The following is a 25,010-nucleotide window of genomic DNA, read 5'->3' on the forward strand; positions in this document are numbered from 1 at the left end:
CTAATTCACTACATTCAAAACACACCGTGTGACTGGTTCAAGGTCGCTGACTCGTAAATGGTAGGTCTGAGATTTGAACAGGGCCTGTCTAAACCAAAACAGCTTGTAGGTCCCCAGAGCGGCCCCTGGGTACCACATTCAGTGCTGGGCACCGAGGGGGAAGAGGAGGGCAGCTGTTCCAGGACTCTCAGTGTGGGTGGAAGCCTTCGAGGTGCCAGGCTGCCAGGCTTGCAGAATCTTGCAGGCATCTCGCAGGCCTTGTGGTCTAAGCAGGGCTATCACCATGGTAACCACTGCCAAGGCATTTCCAGCCTAGTGTGCACTGGGGGCCTGCATGGATGCGAACGCGGGTGGCTGCCTTTCTGGGTGTGGGAGACGGGAGAGGGAGGAAGCAGGCAGACTGTTCACCTACTCTTCCCAAACCCCTCCCACAGCCAGGACTCCTGCCCAGAACATTCTAGAAAGAAGCCTGGAGAAAGCTAGGGAAATGGAGGAGGCAAGATGCACAGAGTAAGCGGGAAGAAAGGGAGCAGACACGTGGGGTTTCTGAGCAGTTCTGGGCATGCACACACAACGTCCCAGCTTCACAAGTCTATTTTCACATCCACCGCCTCACTGGATCCTCATAAGGAAGTCAGACCCCATTTTTACAGCTGAGGAAAGTGAGGATGGGAAAAGACCTAGACCAGGACACCTGAGTTCTAATCTCTCTGCTTCTCACCTGGTCAGTCCGGACCCCTACCAGCCTCCTATTTCCTGTTCTATGTAAAGGAGTCCCTATCTTCCCAATGGACTCTCCATGCCTGAAGGCAGGATCTTTGCCCCATTCATTCATTCATTCATTCATTCATCAAGCACCTCCTTTCTCTGCACTAGGCCCTGGGCCAAACACTGAGAATGCAAAGGTAAATCGGGCCAATCCCTTTGAGAAGCTCTGCTCTAGTGCTAGTGTCTAGAAAGGCCTGGCACGCAGTAGGACCTCATCAAAGGTTTGTGGAGGGACAAGCAGAGACAGACTTGAGTTTAAATATTATATAATATATTTTTTTATTGATTTCAGAGAGGAAAGGAGAGGGAGACAGAGATAGAAACATCAATGAGGAGAATCATTGATCGGCTGCCTCTTGCACGCCCCCTACTGGGGATTTAGCCCACAACCCAGGCATGTGCCCTTGACTGGAATAGAACTTGGGACCCCTCAGTCTGCAGGCCGACGCTCTATCCACTGAGTCAAACCAGCTAGGGCCAAACTTGAGTTTAAATGCTAGCCCTGTCCCTCAGGTGCTATGTGATCCTGAGCAAGCCCCCTCTCCTCCTGAGCCTCATCTCTCACTTACAAGGTGGGCAGGGGCTATGGGAGATTGCCAACCCCCAAGATATCCCCAGCCCTGGTTCCAGGATTCTGGGGTTTAACCCTGCAGGGCTCTGGCGTGCTGAGCTGAGGTTTCCAGTGAGGAAGCTAAGGAGCCCTGTCACCTGTCAGACAGGAAATGCTGAGCTCCTCTGAGCAGGGCTGAGCTCCCACCTCCCCACCCCTGCAAGCTGTGGGACAAGCCCCACTATGGCTATCTCCCCACTCCCCTCAAAGAGGGCGAGCAGAGCCCTGGTCCATGGCACCAGCAAAGGGCACAGAACACCAGTGGCCCAGGACATGGCCTCTCAGACTCCAACTCCTTGCTTGGCTCCAAGACAGCCTGCCCACGTCAGGCCAGGCCAGGCCAGGCCTCCTTCTTGTCCCAGGGTGGGCAGGCAGCCAGCCAGGGTGCAGGAGGCTTGGCCAATGGGGCTCTAGAGCTGGGACACTCCTCCCAGGGCCAGTCACAGAGAGTGCAGAGGCCCTGATGGAGTCAGGTCCTGGGGCGGCCAGGCTGGCTGAGCCAAGACAGCTGACAGGGAGGGCAGAGCCCACTACATAGATGAGGTCATAGGGTCAGAGACGTGCCCTCTCAGAAGGCAGCCATGCCAGGCTCTGGCCCTATGCCACGGCAGGACTGGCCAGGTTTGATACTGCCAGACTAGGCCTCAGCTGGCCACACCAGGGGTTCTGTGTTCCTCCTCCTGGACCATCCATGTCACAGACCTGCTGGTCAGAGCAGAAGAGGCCACCTTGTCCGATCCCTTCATTAAAGGGGAAACTGAGGCTCGGGGACAGAAAGGCTGGTCCGGGGTCACACAGCTGGGGAGCTAGGAAGATCCCTCCTGGGATGAGCAGGGGCTCCTTTGACCACAGCCCCACGCTCACACACTTGACCTAGATTTCCTCCCTCCCCCACTGAGCCAAGTAACAGGGATCCAACCCCTGAAGCTCTCAGCCTACCCCACCACTTTCACGCTTGAGGCCCCACACTGGGGCTTGCTGGATGTTTCCAGAGCCTGTTCACAGGCCTCCCGTCCCCACCTCCTTCTGGCCTCCAACACCTGCCCTCCCAGAGCAACTACAGGAGGTCCCTCAGAACACCACCCTCCTCCTCCTCCATCCTCTGTCACGTGGGGGCTGCCTCTGCCTAGGTTCCCTTTATCTGCACTATCTCCTCCTCCTTCTTCAAGTTTCCCCATCCCTGCCTCTTCCCCAGGGAGTTCGGTCCTCCCAGCCCCCACAGCCTTGCCTGTCTCCATCACAGTGAAGCTGTGCAGTGACGGTATTCCTAGACGCTTCTGCCATCAGACAGTCATTCCCGTCAGACAGGGACAGATTCAAGCCTCACAGAGCAGGTGCCGAATAAACACCTATAGAAGAGGCTGGTGACAGGGGCTGAGACTTGAAGACAGAAAAGTGCAGGTGCAGAGAGGATGTGAAGACAGCACAAAGGACAAGCAGGAAAGTTGGTGCCTCGGGTGATGGGAACAGCCTGGAAAGGAAAGCCTGAGGTCAAGTACTAGGTATTTGTGTGGGTAGAGACAGAGGAAAAGAGGCCAAGGAGTCCCTACAGCGACTGCCCAGAAAAGGCGACAGCCAGCAGAGAGCTTAGAGCTACAGGAACAGCAGAGGAGAGAGCTTGGTGCTGGAGGAACAGCAGAGGAGAGAGCTTAGTGCTGGAGGAACAGCAGAGGAGAGGGCTTGGTGCTGGAGGAACAGCAGAGGAGAGAGCTTAGTTCTGGAGGAACAGCAGAGGAGAGAGCTTAGCGCTGGAGGAACAGCAGAGGAGAGAGCTTAGCGCTGGAGGAACAGCAGAGGAGAGAGCTTAGTGCTGGAGGAACAGCAGAGGAGAGGGCTTGGTGCTGGAGGAACAGCAGAGGAGAGAGCTTGGTGCTGGAGGAACAGCAGAGGAGAGAGCTTAGTGCTGGAGGAACAGCAGAGGAGAGAGCTTGGTGCTGGAGGAACAGCAGAGAAGAGGGCTTAGTGCAGCAGGAACAGCAGACGAGAGGGCTTAGTGCTGGAGGAACAGCAGAGGAGAGAGCTTGGTGCTGGAGGAACAGCAGAGGAGAGAGCTTGGTGCTGGAGGAACAGCAGAGAAGAGGGCTTAGTGCAGCAGGAACAGCAGACGAGAGGGCTTAGTGCTGGAGGAACAGCAGAGGAGAGGGCTTGGTGCTGGAGGAACAGAAGAGGAGAGAGATTAGTGCTGGAGGAACAGCAGAGGAGAGAGCTTGGTGCTGGAGGTACAGCAGAGGAGAGAGCTTGGTGCTGGAGGAACAGCAGAGGAGAGAGCTTGGTGCTGGAGGAACAGCAGAGGAGAGAGCTTGGTGCTGGAGGTACAGAAGAGGAGAGAGCTTAGTGCTGGAGGAACAGAAGAGGAGAGAGCTTAGTGCTGGAGGAACAGAAGAGGAGAGGGCTTGGTGCTGGAGGAACAGCAGAGGAGAGAGCTTAGTGCTGGAGGAACAGCAGAGGAGAGAGCTTGGTGCTGCAGGAACAGCAGAGGAGAGAGCTTGGTGCTGGAGGAACAGCAGAGGAGAGAGCTTGGTGCTGCAGGAACAGCAGAGGAGAGAGCTTAGTGCTGGAGGAACAGAAGAGGAGAGGGCTTAGTGCTGCAGGAACAGCAGAGGAGAGAGCTTAGTGCTGGAGGAACAGAAGAGGAGAGGGCTTGGTGCTGCAGGAACAGCAGAGGAGAGGGCTTGGTGCTGGAGGAACAGCAGAGGAGAGAGCTTAGTGCTGGAGGAACAGAAGAGGAGAGGGCTTGGTGCTGCAGGAACAGAAGAGGAGAGGGCTTAGTGCTGCAGGAACAGCAGAGGAGAGAGCTTAGTGCTGGAGGAACAGAAGAGGAGAGGGCTTGGTGCTGCAGGAACAGCAGAGGAGAGAGCTTAGTGCTGGAGGAACAGCAGAGGAGAGAGCTTGGTGCTGCAGAAACCACTGGGAACAGCAGGCCAGGGCAGGGGAGGCCTTGAAGCTGACCTGGCCAGGGTTCAAATCTGGTTCCACAAGGAACTTGTGTGACCTCAGGGCAAGCTGCTCTGTGGGCCTTAGTTTCATCTGTAAAAAACGGGGTAATAGTACCTACCTCCAGGGGTCATCCTAAGGATGACACTAAATGAGATCAGGGGCTTAAAGTTCCTCGTACATGTCAGCCATATGGCTAACATTGTTGAACATGTACTGTCAATATTTAAAGCTGGGTTTGGGCTTCCTACAGAAACTTAGCTGGGAAAGACCCAAATATAATCCACACTGGACTTTACGCAGCCTTTTCTCTCCTCTGAGCTCACCAGAACTTCATGGGGCAAGACTGTTAAAGGGCAAGATTATTAGCCCGTTTGTGAGGTTCTGTGAGAATTCAAACAGCCATTGATGTTGGAGCCTGGACTCAAGCCCAGGGTGTGAGACTGAGAGCCCCTGTTCCTCCCACTCTCCCTCCTTCGCTCTCTAGAGTCATGGGACTAAAATGCAGGTTCGAGGGGGCAGTGAGAAGCAGCCTTTGACCTGCGCCCTCAGAGCCGGCGGCCAGGCCCATGAAAGGCCTGGCTGTCTGAGTGAGACCACTCTGAGCTGTCTGAGGGAGCTGCCCTGTCCCCAAGGGGTGGCTCAGTCTCTCAGAGACCAGGATGGCCTCCTGGTAGAGTCCCCCCAGCAAGGCAGGCACATTTGTCAACATCCTAAATTCTCCTTCAGGGTCCCTACCTCTCTCCCAAAAAGGCTCTGAGGCAGCCTGCACACACAGAGGACACAATGCACTGGGAGCTGAGATGCAAACAGAGCTAAGAAACCAAATAAGGGAGAAGTAATTATGTTAGGAATCCAGCTGCACAAATATACTGCCATAGAGAATTGCATTTGGCCTTGAGAGTCCCAGCAGACAAAGCAAAAAGAGGGTAGCAGTGGATTCCAGACTCGGGTGAAAAGGGGGAGCAGTCATCCATGAAAGTCAGCCTGAGGACTGGGGGGACACCAGTGGGCTGCCCCAGGCTTCTAAGTCTCATATACTAGTAATAGCAGGTCAGCTCTTCATTCTAGAAGATACGTAACGGTCCCCAGTGCCCTACACAAACATCCGCATTTACTTCTAGCTACAGGGTGAACTGGCATTTAACATTTTTCAAAATTTGGGGGTGAGAAAGGTAGAGAAAAGCAATAATTTTTATTACGACTTCCTATATGCTACTCATTTGATTAACATTTATTGAATACCTAGTAGGTATCAAGTACTATGCTAAGAGCTTTCAGATGTATTATCTCAGTAATTCTCATATCTACCCTGTGAGGCATTGTTACTCTACCCATTTTACTGATGAGCAAACCAAGGCTGACAGAGAAGCAGGTACATTGCTTCTGAGCACCTGGGAAATGGTAGAATTTAAGACACTCCCAGACACACCAGCCATAGTCCACATTTGCATCTCTGTAGCACTTCCATAGGCCTTAGAGCTGGGGAAGACAGAAGAAATTCTTCCCATATGAGACTCAGAGAGGGGGAGCAAAGTACCCCAGTCAGTGGCCAAGGAGAAAACAGAGGCCGTGGCCCTGAGCCCCTGTCCAGAGCCCAGAGTCTGATACAGACGGTCAGGCGGTGGGCTCCCGCTCTGACCCCCAGTCCTTGGGGGAAACTGCTTTATAGGTCAGGAGTTTTTCTTCGGAGTGACAGCAATGTTTTGGGACTAGATAGAGATGATGGTTGTACAAGATGATGAATGTAGTAAACGTCACTGAATTATACACTTTAAAATGGGTAATTGTGCCCTGGCAGGGTGGCTCAGTTGGTTAGAGCATTGTCCCATATGCCAAAAGGTCTCGGGTTTGATTCCCAGTCAGGGCACATGCCTAGGTTGTAGGTTAGTGCTGCAGGAACAGCAGAGGAGGCTGTTCCCCTGGTTGGGACACATACAGGAGGCAACCAATTGATGTTTCTCCCTATCTCTTTTTCTCTCTAAATATAAATACACACACACACACACACACACACACACACACACACACCACACACATATATATGTATCTCCTCGGATGAGGATAAAAACATAAAATAAAATGGGTAATTGTATGTTATATTTCACCTTGAAAAAATTTTTAATTATTCAGAAAAACATTTTAGATAAGTATCAGGTAAGCCTCCTAAATTAAATTAAATGTAAAATGCCAATTACATTAGCAAAAAGTGATGTTGGAAGCTGACTATTTAGCATGGTACCTGGCACATGGTAAAAATGGTGGGCAGCTTTTGTTATTAGCTCTCGGGGCCTCAGTTTCCTCATCTGCCAAATGGGGCATTTACCTATAGTCTCCAAGACTTGGCTTCCAGGAGGAAGTCCTCAACAAGGCCCCAAGGCCCCTCACAGACAGCCCGCCACATCTCCTGCTCACACCATGTGCCCCAGCCTCACAGGCTCTGTCATTTCCTCACACTCATCATGCCCCTGCCCGCCACAGAGCCTGCGCCGTGCCGTGCCCTCTGCCTGGAGCACTCTTCCCTCTCCTCTCCATTCCGCAATGCCTACTCCCTCCTCAGTTCCTTCATCTCTTCCCCCATCCTCAGGCTCCTGGCACCTGTACCTCGCCTCTTGAATGCTCTCTCTGTAATGAATGACGTTTACTTAATGGTGGCCGCATTTGGTTGACATAGACCAGAAGATTGGCCAGGCAGGAGCCTTCTCCTTCTACTCCTGGTGTCCACAGGGCCCACAGAGCCTGGCCCGTTGAGGAACAAACGAATGAGTTTGCTCAGTGGGTCCCCGATTCCCACTAGTGTCGCCCACGAAGGCAGGGAGAACACAAGCCATGAGGTCAGGTGTGGTTCCCCACTGCAGGTCCATCTCTTCCCCCTGCCCCTTCACCCCCTTCTAGAACAGAGAGCCTGAACATCACCTGCCTGCCTCCACCCCCAGGGTAAAAATAACCTTGTCTGAAATCTGGCACCTACCCTCACCTGTCCTCAGGAGAACTCCCCCTGCCCCACAAAGAGCCTGCAGGGAGCAGAGCATGTCCTGAATGCTTTCCCATTCCTGTCCCATCTGACCCATGGACACATACTGGAGGGGTTGTCACTGGCGAGGTACACAGGGGACCCAAGCCCAGAGAAGTCCCAAGTCCTGTCCAAGGTCCCCCAGTTCTGAACCACAGAACCAGGCTCAAGCTTAAGTCAGGCCTGCTGCCTCCATCTACCTTGCAGCCCCTTCCTCCACCATGAGTGAGGAGGGTGTCGGAGGTCGATTACAATGGCCTGCTCATATGACTAGGGAAACCCTCCCCCCACCCCCGTCAACACACATACACACAGCTTACCCACCCCATCTCCTCCAAGAACACTGTGAGGACCAGGGGAGAGGCATGGCTAACTGAAGTGAGTGCACGTGTTAGGGGGCATCGTTTGAGGGACTAGAGAGGATAGAGCAGTTGGGCTGGACAGGGCCTTGTCTTTCCTCAACCTCACGAGACTCCAGTGACCTTTGCTTCTCAGCTTTGGGAAAATGAAAATGTGGGGGAGGAGGCATCTTGGGACCATGGGTTCCAGAGCCAGGTAGGTTGCACGGGAACCCAGACCTACCCTCAGAAACATGGGGGCACAGGTGACTTGCTTCCCCCCCACACCCCCTCCCATCCAGTGATTCATATGTTCCACAGGTGAGCACCCCTCACAGGCCAGTTTCCTCATCAGTACAATGAGATGGTAGGTACTCTGTCCAGAGTGCAAAGGGAGGGGCATATGGAAAGTGCTTTGTCAGTTGCAATGGTTCTGCCCTCCCTTGCCCTCCTGGAGGATTATGGTACCTGTGGCGTCTGAGCAGAGCCTGCCAGAGGGACAAGCCTGAGTAGGAAAGCTGGGGTTGCCTAGGAGGTGCTGTTACACAGAGGGGAGGCAGGAGCCCGTGGGACTGTGTGCGGAGACGGCAGGGGGAGGACTGGCCTGTGGGGCAGGGGGTTCAATTAACCTCAGCCAACATCCTCACGGCCACTTCTCCGTATTGCTTGTCCCAGCAGGACATGGGCAGGTTTTTTCATGTCTCTGGCCCCAGCTTCCTCATTTATAAAATTGAAAGGGTGGGTGTGTAGGTGAGATTGAGAACAATCGCTCTCCCTTGCTTAAATACTTAATATGGGCCGGTCCCTGCGCTAAGCATTTTCTATGAATTATCTCATCCAATCTTCACACGGTCCTACTAGTTGAGTGCTGTAATGATTCCCATTTTATAGATGGGAAAACAGAGGCTTAGAAAGGGAAAGTAACTTACACACACACAATCACAAAGTCAGTAAAGGACAGAGTTGGGACTTGAACCAAGTCTGTTTAACTCAAAGGCAGCGGCTGCTTGGCCACTTTGCCATAAACAACTGTCTCTCTCACTTGATGAGCAAGGTAGTTACTTCCTCATCCCAGGCACTGGTGCCAGGCACAGCTCTTCCTCACCACACAGGCCCGGCCGGGACCCATACAGGGATTCTCCCCTCCCTGTCCACCCTCACGTCCTCCGCTATCAGTACCTCCTCCCAGCACAGTCCAGAGCCAAGGCACTTGTCCTGCTGAATGCCCAAGTGCCGGAGCCTTTGAGGGGGCCAGGGGCCACCAGCCGTGCTGCACACTGTACTCTGTAAATCCTCAGCTCTCAGGAGAGTGAGCAAACCTGCTGGTCGGCTAAATACACCCTCTCAGGCGCAGGACTCTCAGCTACCACATCCCCTTCCGTGGCTTCTAGCGTGTGCTTGCTCGCCCAGAGGCAGGAGGCTCACTCCCTTCTGATGGAGACCCTGCCACTGAGGAGCAGGTCTACCAGTCAGAGTCCTTCCTAACCCTCCCCCCCATCTCACCCTCCCCCCAACAGACACACAGGCACACTCCACACAGTTGACAGCTGCCTCCCTGCTGCTTCCTCCCTGGGGGCTGTTTGCTACCTCCCACCTCCTACCTTCAGCAGAAGCAGGAGAGTTCTGAACACAGGCAGTCTGACCCTAAGTCCAATTGTCCCCAGTTGCTCTAATAGTACGTGTGGCCCCTCAGGGGAGTCACTCCGATAGCCCTGCAGGAGCTGTGAAGAAAAGGTCCAGCCTTCTCCTCAGAGCCCTTCAGGCCCTCCCCAGTACACAGCCAAAGCTGCTGCTGGACACTGCCTCTGGGTCACCATGGCAACAGGTGGCCAGGTGATGGGTCATGCCCGGCCATCCTGACAACAACCCTGTTTGACCTTGAAGCTGGGCACACCAGCTACAGGTACCATAAGTCCCCTCCAGGAGGGCAAGGGAGAGGGAGAGAGATCAAGAAGAGGGAACAGGGGGAGGAGGAGGAGGAGGAGGAGGAGGAGGAGGAGAGAGGGAGAGAGAGAGAGAGAGAGAGAGAGAGAGAGAGAGAGAGAGAGAGAGAGAGAGAAGAGAGAGAGAGAGAGAGAGAGAGAGAGAGAGAGAGAAAAGGAGAAAGAGAAAGAGAAAGAGAGAGAGAGAGAGAGAGAGAGAGAGAGAGAGAGAGAGAGAGAGAGAGAAAGAGAAAGAGAAAGAGGGAAAAAGAGAGAATAGACAAACCATGAGGTACAAGAATAGAGGCTGGGAGAGAACAGAGCAATTAGAAGAGAATCAATCTCTCGCTTTCTCTCTCTCCAGAGGGAAGTAAGGGAAGCAGGAAAGGGGCCCCTCTCCCCTCCCAGGCTGCACACATTCCTCAGGCCTGAGCTGCTCCTCTCAGCCCTATAGGATTCTGGCTGCAGCTGGGACTTCCTGCCCCAGGAAACTAGCAACATGTTGGGTGGCCCCTTCCAGGCCCAGCTGCTCCTCCAGCCCCTGCAGGCCCCTCCTTCTGAGGGATGGTCCCCCCCGCCCCCCAGCAGGTGAGGCTGCTTCCCCCAGCCCCTCGGGCAGCACCTTCAGGCTGACCTCCCCTACACTTCCTGAGGCCCCCAGATGTCCCCAGTGGATAGAGCGTTAGCCTGCGGACCCAAGGGTCCTGGGTTCAGTTCCGGTCAAGGGCATGTACCTGTGTTGCAGGCTCCTCCCCTGCACAGGCCCTGGTCAGGGCACATCCAGGAGGCAACCAATCAATGTGTTTCTCTCACATCGATGTTTCTCTCTGTCTTTCCCTCTCTCTTCCACTCTCTCTAAAAATCAATGGGAAAACATCCTTGGGTGAGAATTTAAAAAATCAAATGAATACAAAGTGTTCAAGAAACCTTTCTAAGCAGGGCCAAGTGGTAAGCGCAGGGGTTGTGACTTAGTGCACGGAACGCATTCCTTTACACCGGGTAAGGAGTAGACCAGGCCTCAGAATGAGGCGTTGCAAGGAGACACCAACCCTGGAAGGGCTGCCTCTGAGGCCCTGAGTCACCAGGTCTCAGGGTGAGGCCCAGAGCTGGGCCCACCATTTGTGGCAGGGGCTGCTGTGCTCTGAGGCAGGTGCACACCCACTCTCCACCGGGCACTCCAAGTCCTTCCCTGGGCCTCCAGCTCTGGTTGCAAGATACGTGTGCTGGCCCCACCTCCCCACCCCCCATCGCACCTCCATGTGTGCCCTATACTGTCTGAGGAATCTCAGCCCACAGTTAAGGTTTGTTGAAGAAATGATGAGCAGGGCACAGAGAGAAGAAGGAAAAAAACAGGAAGGCCTAGGGGGCTGGCAGCAGGCCCCCCTGACCCAGGCTGCATGGGCATCCTGGCCCCGCCCTGTCTCCCTGAATGACCTTAAGCATTTACGTAAGACACGCTGAACCTCACTTTCCACACCTATAAAGTGGCAATAATGTTCATAGAGAGGATTCAATGAGATTTTATGTGCAAGTTGCTTAGAATAAGGTTTGACCCATCAAAAGTACTTGAAAAGTGTTAGCACTTCATGTTGTTAAAAAGCAAGGCATTGCCCTAGCTGGTTTGACTCAGTGGATAGTGTGTCAGCCTGCGGACTGAAGGGTCCCAGGTTCAATTCTGTTCAAGGGCACATGCCCGGATTGCAGGCTCTGTCCCCAGTAGGGGTGTACAGGAGGTAGCTGATCAATGATTCTCTCTCTCTCATCATTGATGTTTCTATCTCTCTCTCCCTCTCTTTTCTTCTCTGAAATCAATCCTATCTAATAAAAGAGTAATATGCAAATTAACCATCACGCTGATACACTCACAAGCCACGCCCACCAGCCAATCAGGAGCGTGTATGCAAATTAACCCAAACAAGATGGCTGCGGCCACAGAGCAAGCAGGAGGCATGGCTCTGCTCAAGGCTACAAAGTTTCAATTATAGAAGATAAATAGATCCCAGATACCAAGGCCTCCGCTTGGGTCGCTGGGGGGCGTGGACGGCCTGCAAACCACCACAGGCCCCTCGCCCAGGCCACCCCACACTTCAAGGGAACCCCCACCCTGATCTGGGTCACCCTTCGGGGCAAACCAGCTGGTCCCCACCCGTGCACCAGGCCTCTATCCTATCTAATAAAAGAGTAATATGCAAATTGACCATCACTCCAACACACAAGATGGCTGCCCCCATGTGGTCAAAGATCCTGCCCCCATGTGGACACAAGATTGCCACCACAAGATGGCCAGCAGGGGAGAGCAATTGGGGTCAATCAAGCCTTCAGGGGAGGGCATTTAGGGGTGACCAGGCCAGCAGAGGAGGGAAGTAGGGGGCAACCAGGCCTGTAGGGAAGGGCAGTTGTGGGGGACCCAGGCCTGCAGGGGAGAGCAGTTGGGGGGGACCAGGCCTGCAGGGAGGGCAGTTAGGGGTGACCAGGCCTACAGGGGAGGGCAGTTAGGAGCAAACAGGCTGGCAGGGGAGCAGTTAGGCATCAATCAGGCTGGCAGGGGACTGGTTAGGGGGTGACCAGGCTGGCAGGCAGAAGCGGTTAGAGGCAATCAGGAAGGCAGGCATGTGAGCAGTTGGGAGCCAGCAGTCCTGTATTGTGAGAGGGATGTCCGACTGCCCGTTTAGGCCCAATCCTACCGGGCCTAAACGGGCAGTCGGACATCCCTCGAGGGGTCCCAGATTGGAGCGGGTGCAGGCTGGGCTGAGGGACACACACCCCTGTACACGAATTTCGTGCACTGGGCCTCTAGTAATAATATATTTTTTAAAAATAAATAATAAATAAAATAAAATAAAAAGGAAGGCATTGCCTGGCTGGTATGGCTCAGTGGTTGAGCATTTACCCATGAACCAGGAGGTCACAGTTCGATTCTCAGTCAGGGCACATGCCAGGGTTACGGACTTGAGCCCCAGTAGGGGCATGTGGAAGGCAGACGATCGATGACATTTCTCTCTCATCGATGTTCCTATCTCTCTCTCCCTCTAACTTCCTCTCTCTCTAAAAATCTATAAAAACTTTTTTTTAAAGCAAGGCATTGTTGAGCGACATAGGAAATCATCGGAGCCAGGAAGAGCCTGCACAGGCCCCTGTGACTGGCCAGGCAGCCTTGGCTGAGCCATCACCCAGCTTGAGGATGAAGCCCCACTTCCAGGTTGATGGGAGAGCTGAGGGAAGCTTCCAGCAGGGGTGGGGTGCACAGGCCTGTCAGCCCCCTCTGACAACCCCTGTCAGGTGACCGTGCAATCTGTTAGCACCAGGGCTTCACTGCAGCCACCGATCCAGATATTGAACAGGACGGAGTCTGTGGCTTTCCACGGAGGCGGCCCACATAGATGTCCACAGAATCTAACCACACTCAGGGAGTGCTGGGCCCCAGGAAGTCCTAAGACGCCTCACTGTGGAAATGGCTTCTTGGGAAGGAAGGAGACAATCACTAGAAACCAGCTCAGGTTCATTGGGAACAAGGCCTCCAGGCACAAGGGTAGAGGTCACAGGGGCAGGAATAGACATATTTTGCATTTGCATAGACCCAGAACATTGTTAAGTGCTCAGCAAATGTGTTAAATTGATCCTGGGAGGTATATCCTGTGGATTACCCCATTTGTCTGCTCTGTTCAACATTGGATCAAATGGCTTGAATAAAGACACATTTGCTCATTGATGACCACCTGAAATGTAACATGAACGGCAAACCAAGCAGATGAAAATAAACAAGATTTACGGTATCAGCCTGCATTTACATTTTTTTCTATTGCCATCACTTTGCTTTAAGTTATATGCATGCTGGGTGGCTCTAACTTAATGGTTGTTTATGCAAAAACAGCCACATGATTTCATCTGTCCACAGCTCAACAGTGACAACTCCTGCTGTAACTAAAGGAGCACCCTGTGGCTGCTGAAGGCTTCTGCTGTCATGAGCGGTGGGGGCATGTTTAGGGCAAGTAAGATTTAATGGCAGGGAGAAGACAGCCTCCCACTGGGTATGGCCCAGCCCTGTGAGGGAACAGGGAGTGGCAAAGGACAAGCATACCCCAGGAGGGACAGTGAGGGGGCTGGGCTACAATTGACCTGAGTGACAGGCCTGTAGCTGTAAATCTATGGATTGGCTGGGTCAGAGGACAGGAAGGGTCCTAGTAGGGTATAAAACCAAGACCAGACAGGGATGGACAAGGTTAGAAAGAGGCCAATTCTGGCTAGGGATCAACATAGATCCTTCTTTTATACATATACTAGAGGCCCAGTGCACAAAATTCATGCACTCGGGCGGGGGGGGGGGGGGTCCCTCAGCTCGCAGCCCTCTCGCAGTCCAGGAGCCCTCAGGGGATGTCTGACTGCTGCAGAGGCAGGAGAGGCTCCCGTCACTGCCACTGCGCTCGTCAGCTGTGAGCCCAGCTTCTGGCTAAGTGGTGCTCCCCTGTGGGAGTGCACTGACAACCAGGGGACAGCTCCTGCATTGAGCGTCTGCCCCCTGATGGTCAGTGTGTGTAATAGCTACCGGTCGTTTCGCCAGCGGGCCAAAACCGGCTCTCCAACATCCCCTGAGGGGTCCCAGATTGCAAGAGGTGGCAGGCCAGGCCGAGGGACTCCACTGGTGCACAATTGGGGCCAGGGAGAGGAGTGACATGGGAGGTTGGCCAGCCAGGGAGGGACCGCAGGCGGGCTCCAGGGCGTGTCTGGCCCATCTTCCTCAGTCCCGATCGGCCAGACCCCAACAGAAAGCTAACCTACTGGTTTGAGCGTCTGCCCCCTGGTGATCAGTGCACGTCATAGCAACTGGTCAACCGGTTGACTGTCTGCCCTCTGGTGGTCAGTGTACATCATAGCAAGCGGTTGAGTGGCCTTAGCATATCATTAGCATATTAAGCTTTGATGGGTTGAACAGCTGACCAGACAACTGGACACTTAGCATTTAGGCTTTTATTATATAGGATATTTTTATTGATTTCAGAGAGAAAGGGAGTGGGAGAGAGAGATAGAAACATCAAGGATGAGAGAGAATCATTGATCGGCCCCAATCAGGCCAGACCCCACCCATGTACAAATTTGTGCACCAGACCTCTAGTAAACAAATAAAGGAATAAAATAATTTTAGAGAGTGAAAAGTGCTACCAAAAAAAAATAATAAAAGTGGCGGATGTGACAAAGAGAAGGTGGTGGATGGGAGGAGCTAATTTAGGTTGGGTAATCAAGATCTGAGCGATTAACAAAAAGGAGTGATTTTTGCAAGGCTCTGGGGGCACAAGGTTGGGTCAGGGGAACAGAGAGTACAAAGATCCCAAGGAGAAACAAGGACAGGCTTGGCTGCCAGAGGAATAGCAGGGTGGCCAGGCCGCTGGAGTGGTGTCAGGGAGGTGGCAAGTGGGAAATGCAGCCAGGGGACCAGACAAGTAGGGCCATTGTCACCCAAAGCCTCGTAGGCTCCAGTGGAGTTTGGATTTTACTCCAAGTGTGATGGGAAGAACTGGAAGCTGGAAGTGGGGAGGGAGGTGACCTGACCTGCATTTTAAGATCACCCTGCTGTTGTGTGGGGGTGAATTAGAGGGTGAGAGAGAGAAAGCAGGGAGACTCCTCATGGGCCACTGCCGTCCAGGGAGAGGTGATGGAGCTCAGGCTGGGCTAGTAACACTGGAGATGTAGAGAGATGATGGCCCCAGGGAGTACTGGGAGGTGGAGCCAGCAGTGCTGACGGATTCCATACCTGAGCATGAGAGAAAGGGAGGATGCAGGCAGGACCCAAGTTTTGGACACATGGCTGGTGAGTGATGGTGCTGGTTACTGAGTTGGGGGTGACTGGGGAAAATAAGTAGGGGATGGAATAAAGAATTTTTGACATCCTATTAAACACTTAAAGAGAGGTGTCAAGGAGGCAACAATGTTCAAGTTTGGAGGCCACTGGTGAAGAGCTGCAGCTGGAGACATGAGAGTATATGGGCATTTAAGGTCCACAGGACTCTGCACCTGTGGCGGTCAAATATGGCTGCTAATCCTTTGCTGCTATTCCCTGGGACAGGTCGAGTCTAACCCTCCCCTCCTTTGAATCTACATCACGGGTTGTGACATTTCACCTGGTGACTTCTGAGACTGGATATGAGAAGACTGGCAGCTTCCACTCAGGCCTCTTGGAGCCCTTGCTCTGGTGAGCGGCTGCCAGGTGGGAAGTCTGAGACCATCATACGAAAAAGACCCCACGTTGGTGCTGACAGTCCCAGCGAGGCCCAGCCTTCCGGCCATGCCAAGCAGCCAGATACCCACGATGCCATCTTGAACTCCCTAGTCCAGCCCATCCACCAGCTGAACACCCCCAAGTAACCTTTGATGGCGTAATCTCCATCAATGCCACGTAGAGCAGAACAGTCACCCAGCTAAGCCCTGCCCAGTTCCTAACAAACAAAATCCTATGTAATAAAAGCCTAATATGCAAATTGTCCCCTCGACCTGGAGTTGGACTGGGAGTTTGACCACTCACTATGATGAGTCCTGACCACCAGGGGGAGGCGTGGAACATAGCAGGCGTCGACAACATGGTGCTGGCAGTGGGCAGCAGTGGAGGCGCTACCGGCCCCAACGAGAGTGAGACCGCAGCAGGATGGTGGAGCAGGTGAGCGGGCAGTGCCAGGTCAAGGCAGGTGAGAGCGGGGCCTGATCGCCCCGCCAATCACCCCGCAGATGGCAACCAGCGGCAGGGCCACCGCCCGGCTCCCAGGCACTGAGGGAGCCGGGCAGAGGCCCGATAACTCAGGTGAAGGGGGGCGCACAGGGGACTGGGGTCCCAGGTGCTGCCCAGGGCCCAGAGGTCCACACCAGACCTCACACTTCGATCGCCAGCCAGGCCTAGGGACCACACCCATGCACGAATTTCGTGCACCAGGCCTCTAGTCTCAAAATATAATAAAATGGTTCTTGTTTTAAGCCACTAAGTTTTGGGGGTAGTTTGTCACACAACATAGCAACCAGAACAGACATCATCTGAAGAGAGAGCCAAGACAGAGCTATTTAGAGGTAGGGTCGGAGGAGGACCCTGCAAAGGAGACTGAGAAGGGGCACTGGGTGAGGTGGGAGGAGCCCCAGGAGGGGTGGACCTCAGAAGGAGGGGGCTGCTGGCCCAGAGGCACCAAGCAGTCAAGGCAGATGGGGAGAGAAACTATGAGGGAGCGGGAAGAGGGAGGGTGGAGAGAGAGAGGAGTCCAATTAGAGTGAATTAGAGAAAGGAGGAGAGGTAAAGAAGTGGAAGCAGGGACCACAGAAAACGTTCAGAGATTTCTGTGGGGAAGGGGAGTGAAGAAGCAAGATAGCAGTTGGAAGGGGACACTGGGACAGGGGAGGGAGGCCGTTACCCAGAGGCTGGGAGCTATTAGAGCTCATTTGCCTGCTAATGGGACAGAGCAAGTAGGAGAGGGGTCCCCCTGGGCCGGAGAGCTGCCTACGGAACGGGGGCTGCCCAAGAATTGCCCTCCAAAAGCTCAAAGATCCCTTTTTAGATATCGATGGCAGCCATTTATTGTGCCTACTGTGTGCCAGGCCTAGTCCTTGGGGGTCCTTTAATTCTCAGCTCCACTCTGAAGCAGGAGCCCTCACTTTATAGTTGAGAAAAAAGAAACTCAGGGATCATGGGAAGATCCACCCAAAGACACATGGCCAGGAAAAGACAGAGGCGAGACTGAACTTGGGTTCTCTGACTCGGGCGGGGGATGCTAGTCCGGAGGGAAATCCAGTTACCAGCCCGGGGGAACTTCTGAGACAGAGCCTGGCACTCTGGAGGCCCTCCATGGGTTGCCTCCCAGCGTCCCTGACTCCCAGGTGGTATGGAGAAAAACTGGAAGGGGGTGGTCTCTGACCTGTCCATCCCACCTGGGCAGCACCCCACATCATCATCCCACCACGGCCTATCCACAGGCGGAGCAGGCTCAGAAGTGCCTCCCAGCCTCCTTCCTGCCTAGCAGAGATCAGGTTTGTGCAGTGAGACACACCTGAGCCTGGCTGCCGGAAGCTCGCTATCTTCAGAAGCCAGGTGGGGCCGTGGGGGTGGGGACTGTACGCTCCGTCTCAGGAGGCCCTCAGGGTGCGGTGGAGCGAGCCGGGAAGCAATTCGGTGCTTGTCCCCTCCCCATTTTCTTCAGGGGGGGGGGGGTGGTCCCTCCCCTTGACCTAAAGTCATTTAATCCTCAGCCCCTTCTGTTCCCCACCTCTTCCCCAGGCCACCCCACTGCTCTCAAGGCCTGTAGGCACACCATTCAATCTCATAAACCCATCTCCGTGTAACTGCCAGCATGGAATAGACCTGCTTGGCACAAAACAGGCTCAAATGACAGGGACCATTATTAGCCCCACATTACAGGTCCCACGTTACAGGTGAGGAAAAGGGCTGGGAAAGGCGAGCTGCTACTCTCTAATCAAGAGCCAGCAGGAGTCTTCTGACTCCACACCACCCATCTGGGCCTCCCACCGCTCACAGGCACAGAGAAGGAGAGAAGCGGGTCTCTCCACACCCTCCCTCCCCAAAGGATCAAGGAGATTGAGACCCACCTGGCGGAGCTCAGCCTGGAGTGTGCTGGCACCTGAGGCTACTCTAGGAAGGCTCAAGGGCCACTCCCTTCGGACCTCTAATCAGTTTCAGGCCTGGGAGCCGGGCCACACCCCCAGGGGCGGGTCACAGCCTGCTCTAGAGGTCACAAGTAGGACAAGGCCAAGGAGTGAGGAGATCTGGGGTATGGCAGGCAGCGCCACCCACAATGAGCAACAGGTTCCCTGCTTGGGGGAGACTCCACCCGCCCTGAGGGCACACTCACTCCAGAGGGCAAGGTGCGGACCCTGAGCCCCTGAGCCCGCTCCTTTTGTTTACGGAATCTGGATACCTCGCCCCAGCATCCCATCCTGCCCCAGGGCAGGAGCAAGCAGACTAGGTAAAGCGGGTACACTTGCTTCCTATGCTGTAAAGCGGTGCCCAAATGAGGAGACAGGACACTCCTTGAGGGCAGGGGGCCAGTCTCATGTCTCTGCAGAGTCCCAATGTCTCATTACAATTTCCCAGCTTTATTGAGATGTGGTTGGCAAATAAAAATTATACGTATTATTTAGGTTGCACAATGTGATGTTTTAATATACATATACATTGTGAAATGATTACCACAATCAAAAGGTGCTTAATACTGACGTTAATTAGTTAATGTCTGATTTGCTGAGGGCAAATTATTACTATTGAAGAAGCCCCGGGCAGGATGTACATATCACATGGGGGAGGGGTCACTGCCAAATTCTCTCCCCATTTCTATGGAATGGGCTCTTTCCCGCGCAGCTGTCTCTCCTCCAGGGAGCCCGGCCTGTCCCCGAGGCTGTGAGGGGCCACCTCTGGGCCTCCCGCTGCCTCAGCCTGGCCACACTGTGCTGTCGTCATCAGTCTGTTCCTCTCTGTCTCCCCGCGGGAAGATCCCCTGAGGACAGGTCCAATCTGACTCATCCCTGCGTCCCCAAAGCACCAGACTCTGGTTGTTTCCATCACTGCCCTGATGCCACCTCCGGCCCCCAAGGAAGCTGTTCCCGGGAATGGCAGGAGCACGCAGGCCCACCGCCAGGGAGCCACAGGCGAGCCGCCCGCCAGCACCATCTGTCCCTGGAGCCACAGGACACAGCAGCCACGAGGCAGCACTGTCGATGCCTCCACCCAGCCAGGTCGGCCCAGGACAAGAGCCCTCAGCCCCAGCTCCCCGCTCAGCGGCAGCCCGGGGTCAGACCTGGGATTCTCTAACTGGCTCAAAGCAACTCAATGCCAGGGCCTTGGTGTTCTTGTCTGTAAAGCCAGATGAATACCAGCAGAGGGAAGTTTTAAACATGCCTGACACTCAGCAGGTACTCAACAAGAGGTAGCTTTTACCTTCTCAGCTGACCAGCCAACCCTGTTACCCACCCATTGAGGAAACTGACGTCCCGATGAGGTGAGATGAAAGAGCCAATACAGTGTTCACTGAGCCCATTACGTGCCAAGTTCTACCATCCTCCAAAGCCTTTCAGCTCACCAATGGCCTAGCAAGATCTGCAGGAAGACCTGCTCACAGATGAGGCAACTGAGGCCCAGAGTGAAGTGAGTTAATGTCTCCAAGGCGGGTCTCTGGGCGCTTGCACTGTGAGCAGAGTGGTGGTGAGCCCCGCCACCCAGGGGCGCCAGGGATGCCAGCTCGGCCCTCCTGGACCAGGCACAGGTGAAGGCAGTGGACGCTGGTGTGCGCGAGGTGTGGGAAGGTGGGCAGCCCTGGATCGGCACTGTCAGTGTGTGAAGGTGGGCAGAGGAGGCTCGGGTGGTGGGTGGGTCCGAGTATGACAGACAGTGAAACCACATTTTGGGTGCAGAGGTCCCAGATGCCTCTCTGGTCAAGACAGGGGCTGGAAAAGGGTCCCAGCCTCATTGGTAGAGGTTCTGAGTCCCTCGCCAGCCATACAAGCCCGGGCTCATCATCTCACTTCTTGGTACCTCCTCGGTACCAGGGGGCTGATCCCATTGCCCAACTATGTATTGTGAGCAGCAGGGGTGGATGGGAAGGCGGCTGGGACCTTCAGAGAAGGTGCTGGCCATTCAGAGAAGAGCCGTGAGGGTGTGCTGCCTTGGTCCCTGAGCTCAGTGTGCAGGGACTGCGTACCGTGGCACCAGCCCGGGGGTGCCAGGGAGTCCTCAAGGAGTGCACAGTCTGGTGGGCAGGACTATACACCCCAGGGTATTCCAGACGTCAAACAGGGCCCAGCCCCCCAGCCTGCTACTCAGCCCCTCCAGCTGCGCTGCCCTCGCTCACTCCACTCCAAGCCACACTGGCCTCATTCGGCTGCTCAAATGCGCCAAGCTCCCCCCACCTTGGAGCCTGCAGCTGAATGCTGTTTCCTCTGCCTGGAATGCTCTTCCCCCAGGTCCTCCCACAGCTGCCTCCTTCTCAGCTGCTAGGTTTCACCCAGTGATCACCTGCGCAGAGAGCTCCTGCCTCTCCCATTATTCTCTAGAGTTCTCTATTCTCCAGACAGCCCAAGTTCAATCTCAGCAGTGCCACTTACTGGCTGTGTGACCTTGCACAAGTTACTTAACCTCTCTGTCTCAGTTTCATCTTTAATACTGGCACAAAGCTATTATCTGCTGCCGAGTTGTTATAAGGAATTACTGAGTTCAGGCATGCTTGGCACATAGCTAGCACTTGTGTGACACTCATCCTACTGTTACTATTCACAGACTTAGCACAGATTTTCCTCCTGTACTTCTTTGACTACCATTTCTCTTGGTCTCCCTCATTAGCTGTAGCTCCAAAAAACAGCCTGCGTTCATCCCAGTGTACTCAGCACCTGACACATGCTAATCCTGTGGAGGGAACAACTGAAGTCAGGAAGACATCCTAAGGAAATGCCATTAATTCTGGGAGCAGGCAGGATGGGAACTGGAATGGGAAATGATGGCCAAGGTGGGTCTTAAAAGACAAAGAAGAGTCCTCCAGGGCAGACTAAGAGCGCTAAGGGTGTCTGCCCATGGCTGAGACTGAGGTTCAAATGTGGCTCCTAAACAGGCTGAAGCTAAGTGTCTGAGCCTTGCCTCTTCCTCCAGGAAGCCTTCTGGGACCACTTCAGCCTGCTTCTGAGTGCCCATTGTCACTCATTCTTTCAGTAGTTTTCGCACTCCTACATATAAGGGGCAGGTCATTTTATGTCTATGGTTCTCCCTTCCATCCCCACACGGGGGGGTCCTCAATCGGATGACCCCTGCCATTCCTTGTCAGGACCAACCTCACGGTGATGCACAAAGCCTTCACAAACATCCAGACCCCTAGGACGTCAAGGCTGGTGGGGACCTCAGGGACACCCAGAGATGGGGAACACCTGGTCCAAGGTTATATGAGAGCAATGGGGTGAAGATAAACTAATCCAGGGTGATCAAATGTTGTACCCTAAACCTCCCCATATCTGAACTAGATCCCCTAATGCGGCTGGAGTTTGGGGGTGGGAAGGCGCACCTCCAGCTTCCTCGGGTTCAAAGTGAAGCAGTGGGTTGCCACAGAGTGTGGGGAGCAGCATGGAGGTCTGTGGGTTCATGTCAGCAGCACCACCAGCACAGGGCTTCTCAGGGGAACTGGACAAACAGCTCCGCCCCCGTTTCCACAGTAAATTAAGTTCCTGGGCCCCACCAGGAGCTGACCTGAGCCAGGCTAGAACTCATGCTGAGCAGGGATACCCAGCCTCCCACTGAGCTGCCGGCAGGTCCCTAGCAGCCCAGTGTCCAGTGTAGACTGACCCCTGGATGGGAGACGGGAGGACAGGGGGACCTTTCCAGCAGACACAGACACTCAGTGCTCCTCCAGCCCCCTGCCCCAGCTCGGCAGCAGACCCACCTCCCTCATCCAGTCACTCCCTCCCTAATGCCCTCTCTCCCTCCCTGCCTCCCTCCCTCTCACATGCAGAGTGCTTGCTGAGTACCCAGTGGTGGGTAAAAGCCAGAACATTCCAACTCCACAATGCCCGCTATCTGCAGAGCCCCAAGATACTGACAAGGGTTCCCACCCCTGTGATGTGAGGCCCCCCTTTTGTTCCTAGTTTAACATGGCTTTCTTTAGTCCCCAGTGAAGAGAGCTGGGTGTTGGGGGAGGGGGGGTTGGTTTGCTTGCTTTTCATTAAAAATGGCTTTGATAACAGCCCAGAAAACAGTCTCCAACTCTCCTGTATTCCTGGGGAACTTAGGGAATTCAGGAGGGAATAAGGGAGTCCAAGGAGATCTGCCATGTAGGCAATGGGTCAAAGGTGGCAATCCAGGCCAGAGTGTTCTCGGCCGGCACGAGGTCACCAGTGTCACCTTGCAGGTCCACTTCCACGCCCCACACCCAGCTTCCCTCCCAGACTCAGTGTGGGTGACACTGTGAAGAAGAGGAATGCCCTGGGGCTCCGAGTCAGGATGTGTGGGTTGGAATCCCACGCCAGGCTTTCATCAGGCTGAGCCTCAGGTTCTCAAGAGCTCAAACTCTGGAGCCAAATTTGAGTTCATGTTCAAATCTCAGCTCTGCCCCTTCCTACCAGTGTGATCCTGGGCAAGTCACTCAGCTTCCCTGCGCCCCCATTTCCTCACCTGGGATGTGGGGATGACAGCTTTACCAGCCTCCTAGAGAGCGGAATGGGTTAATTTATGCATGGTCTGGGGCCTAGCATGGTCAGCACTATGTAAGGAATTGTGCCAGAATAGGATAGTGTTATCTTCGTAAAATGGTTGCAGTGATACGTCCCTCCCCAGCTGCCTTCTCCCCGGTTACTGATGAGGATGATGGGGAAAGAGTCAAGTCAACGGGAGAAGAGTTAAAGATGATGGAACGTAAGAGAAGACACAGACAGCCCAGCCACCTGGAAGCTGCTCTCTGCCCTGTGCTCAGGGAACAGGAGGGAGACACCCTGCTGCTCAGATCCCACCCTGGGCCTTGCTTCCAACTTGCCCGTGCCCGTCTGGGCATTGAGAATTCCCTGGGGCTTTGGCCCTGCCCAACACTGTGCCTTGGGGAACTCACTGGCTGATGGAAGAGATTTATATGGAAGTCCACCACTCAGTCCAGGGTGAGAAGGCACTAACACAGAGGCTCGCTGTGCTGAGAGAAATCTGGGGAAAGCTTTTTAGAGGAGGCAGCATCTGAGCTGAGATCTGAGGGCTCAAAAGCACCTTCCCCGGGAAACAAGTTAGCAGGAGGCGAGGGGAGGCTGGGGGTCACTCTAGCAGGAAGTACAGTATGTACAACAGCGCGAGGAGAGAATAAAGTTGGTATACTGAGGCAGGGGCAAGCCGTGCAGGAGGGCTGCCATCCTAGATGCAGAGGGGAGGGCAAGGTGAAAGGAGGAGGGAGAGATGGGCAGAGCACATTGCCAAAATCCTTTGGTATCAAGTAAGGAATGTGAACATTATGCTGAAGGCAGCCATCGGAGAAGGTGAGGAACAATCACGTTTACTTTTTGGAAGCAGCCCTCAGGAGCAGGTGGAGTGGAGGGGACTGGATGTGAGACCGGGGAGCCAGGCAGAGTCTGCACGGAGTCCAAGCTCAGTGGTGATCATGCAGATGGAGGGAGGGGGTGGGTAGGAGATTTCTTTACTTGCCCCCGCCCCTTTTAAAAGGGCTTTTCCTGAAAACATCCTCAGGGGCCACCCCCTCTACGCCCAGCACAACCTTTGCCAGTGTGTCCTGAACCCTCCTTCTGTTCCCCAGATCAAAAGCCAACTGAGCGCTGGGTCTGTCTCGAGCCTCCGCATCTAATCTCAGCTCCAAAGTCCCTGTTAAGAGGTTCCCGGGAAACGTTTGCGAGGTCACCTTGCAGGACGCGTGTCACCAGCCCTCACTTGTTCCTGCACTTGCTCTGCCAAGAGCTTACAGCTCCCCAGAACCCTGGCTTCACCCTGTCGCGCTGGCCCACACACCCAAACCCTGTAACGTCGCCTTTGAGCCCTGAACTCTGAGACCACACAGCCACAGAGCTCGTGTGTCCTGCAGAAACTCACACAGACCTCTGCAGGGAGAAACACACACACACACACACACACACACACACACACACACACACACACACACAGAATCCCAAACACAAAGAACATGCGGAACATGATTGCTCTCAACACAGCCTGCCTGGGGAGCCAGCAGCCCCTGGGGCTTGTGTGGGGGCGTGCTGCTTGTGATAAACCAGCCCAGGGTCCTGCGATTGCTCCTTCCAGAAGAGAGTGAGAAAATGGCCCGTGGAAAATGAGAGAGGAGACGTAGAACTTCTGACTTAAAATGGAAACTTCAATTCTCTTTCGGGATCCCCAGATCATCCCCGCCCCTTTGCCTCCAACTCACCCCCAGCACCCCTCCATACCTTGCGCAGTTGATTTCCAACATTCTGCATCATTGTGGCTGAGACCCCGCTAGCTAGCCGGCGGCACGCGCGGGTGGCAGCACCCTCCAAGAGACACGAGTCACCTGAGCAACAGTCGCTCTGCTCCATATGAAGCCTGTGGGCAGTCTCCTCCCGCTCCTCCTCCCAAGCTCCCGCCCCCGCTGAGCCCAGGTCCCAGCCTCCTCGCAGACTGCCCTCTGCCCCCCTTCTCCTAGCGCCCCCGCACAGCAGCTCCTGTGCCTGCCTGGAGGACAGGAAGGAAAGAGGCTGCCAGCTGGGGCACAGCCACCTCAGGGGGCCCTGTGCCCGCCCACTGGGCTCCTGGCCGGACACTCGCTTTGCTTCCAGCCAAACTTAGTCACCCCCTTTCCAGCCCCTGAATCCTCCCCACGGGGTCTCTTGGCTCTGGGGTCGCTCCCAGGAGTCTGGAAGCTTCAGATCCCCAGCCCCAGGTTGGCAGATTGGTGAACCACCGCGTCTGCAGGCTTCCCTCGTGTGCAAGGGATCAGGTGGGGAGG

The 25,010-nt window shown here is 54.6% G+C and overlaps 1 protein-coding gene across 1 annotated transcript in view; it reads right to left on the reverse strand.

Annotated features, from left to right (window-relative positions):
• ACOT11 (acyl-CoA thioesterase 11) overlaps window positions 1-24,595 on the reverse strand; it is a 47,852-nt gene extending 23,257 nt beyond the window's left edge. The window contains exon 1 of the mRNA XM_080656937.1: window positions 24,472-24,595. Within this exon, the coding sequence (XP_080513063.1) occupies window positions 24,472-24,504 (33 nt within the window). The 5' untranslated portion in view covers window positions 24,505-24,595. The remainder of the gene's footprint in view (window positions 1-24,471) is intronic.
• Between the last annotated feature and the right edge of the window lie 415 nt (window positions 24,596-25,010).

Source organism: Plecotus auritus (genome assembly GCF_963455305.1).
Source record: "Plecotus auritus genome assembly, chromosome: 2".
Classification (NCBI taxonomy): Eukaryota; Metazoa; Chordata; class Mammalia; order Chiroptera; family Vespertilionidae; genus Plecotus; species Plecotus auritus.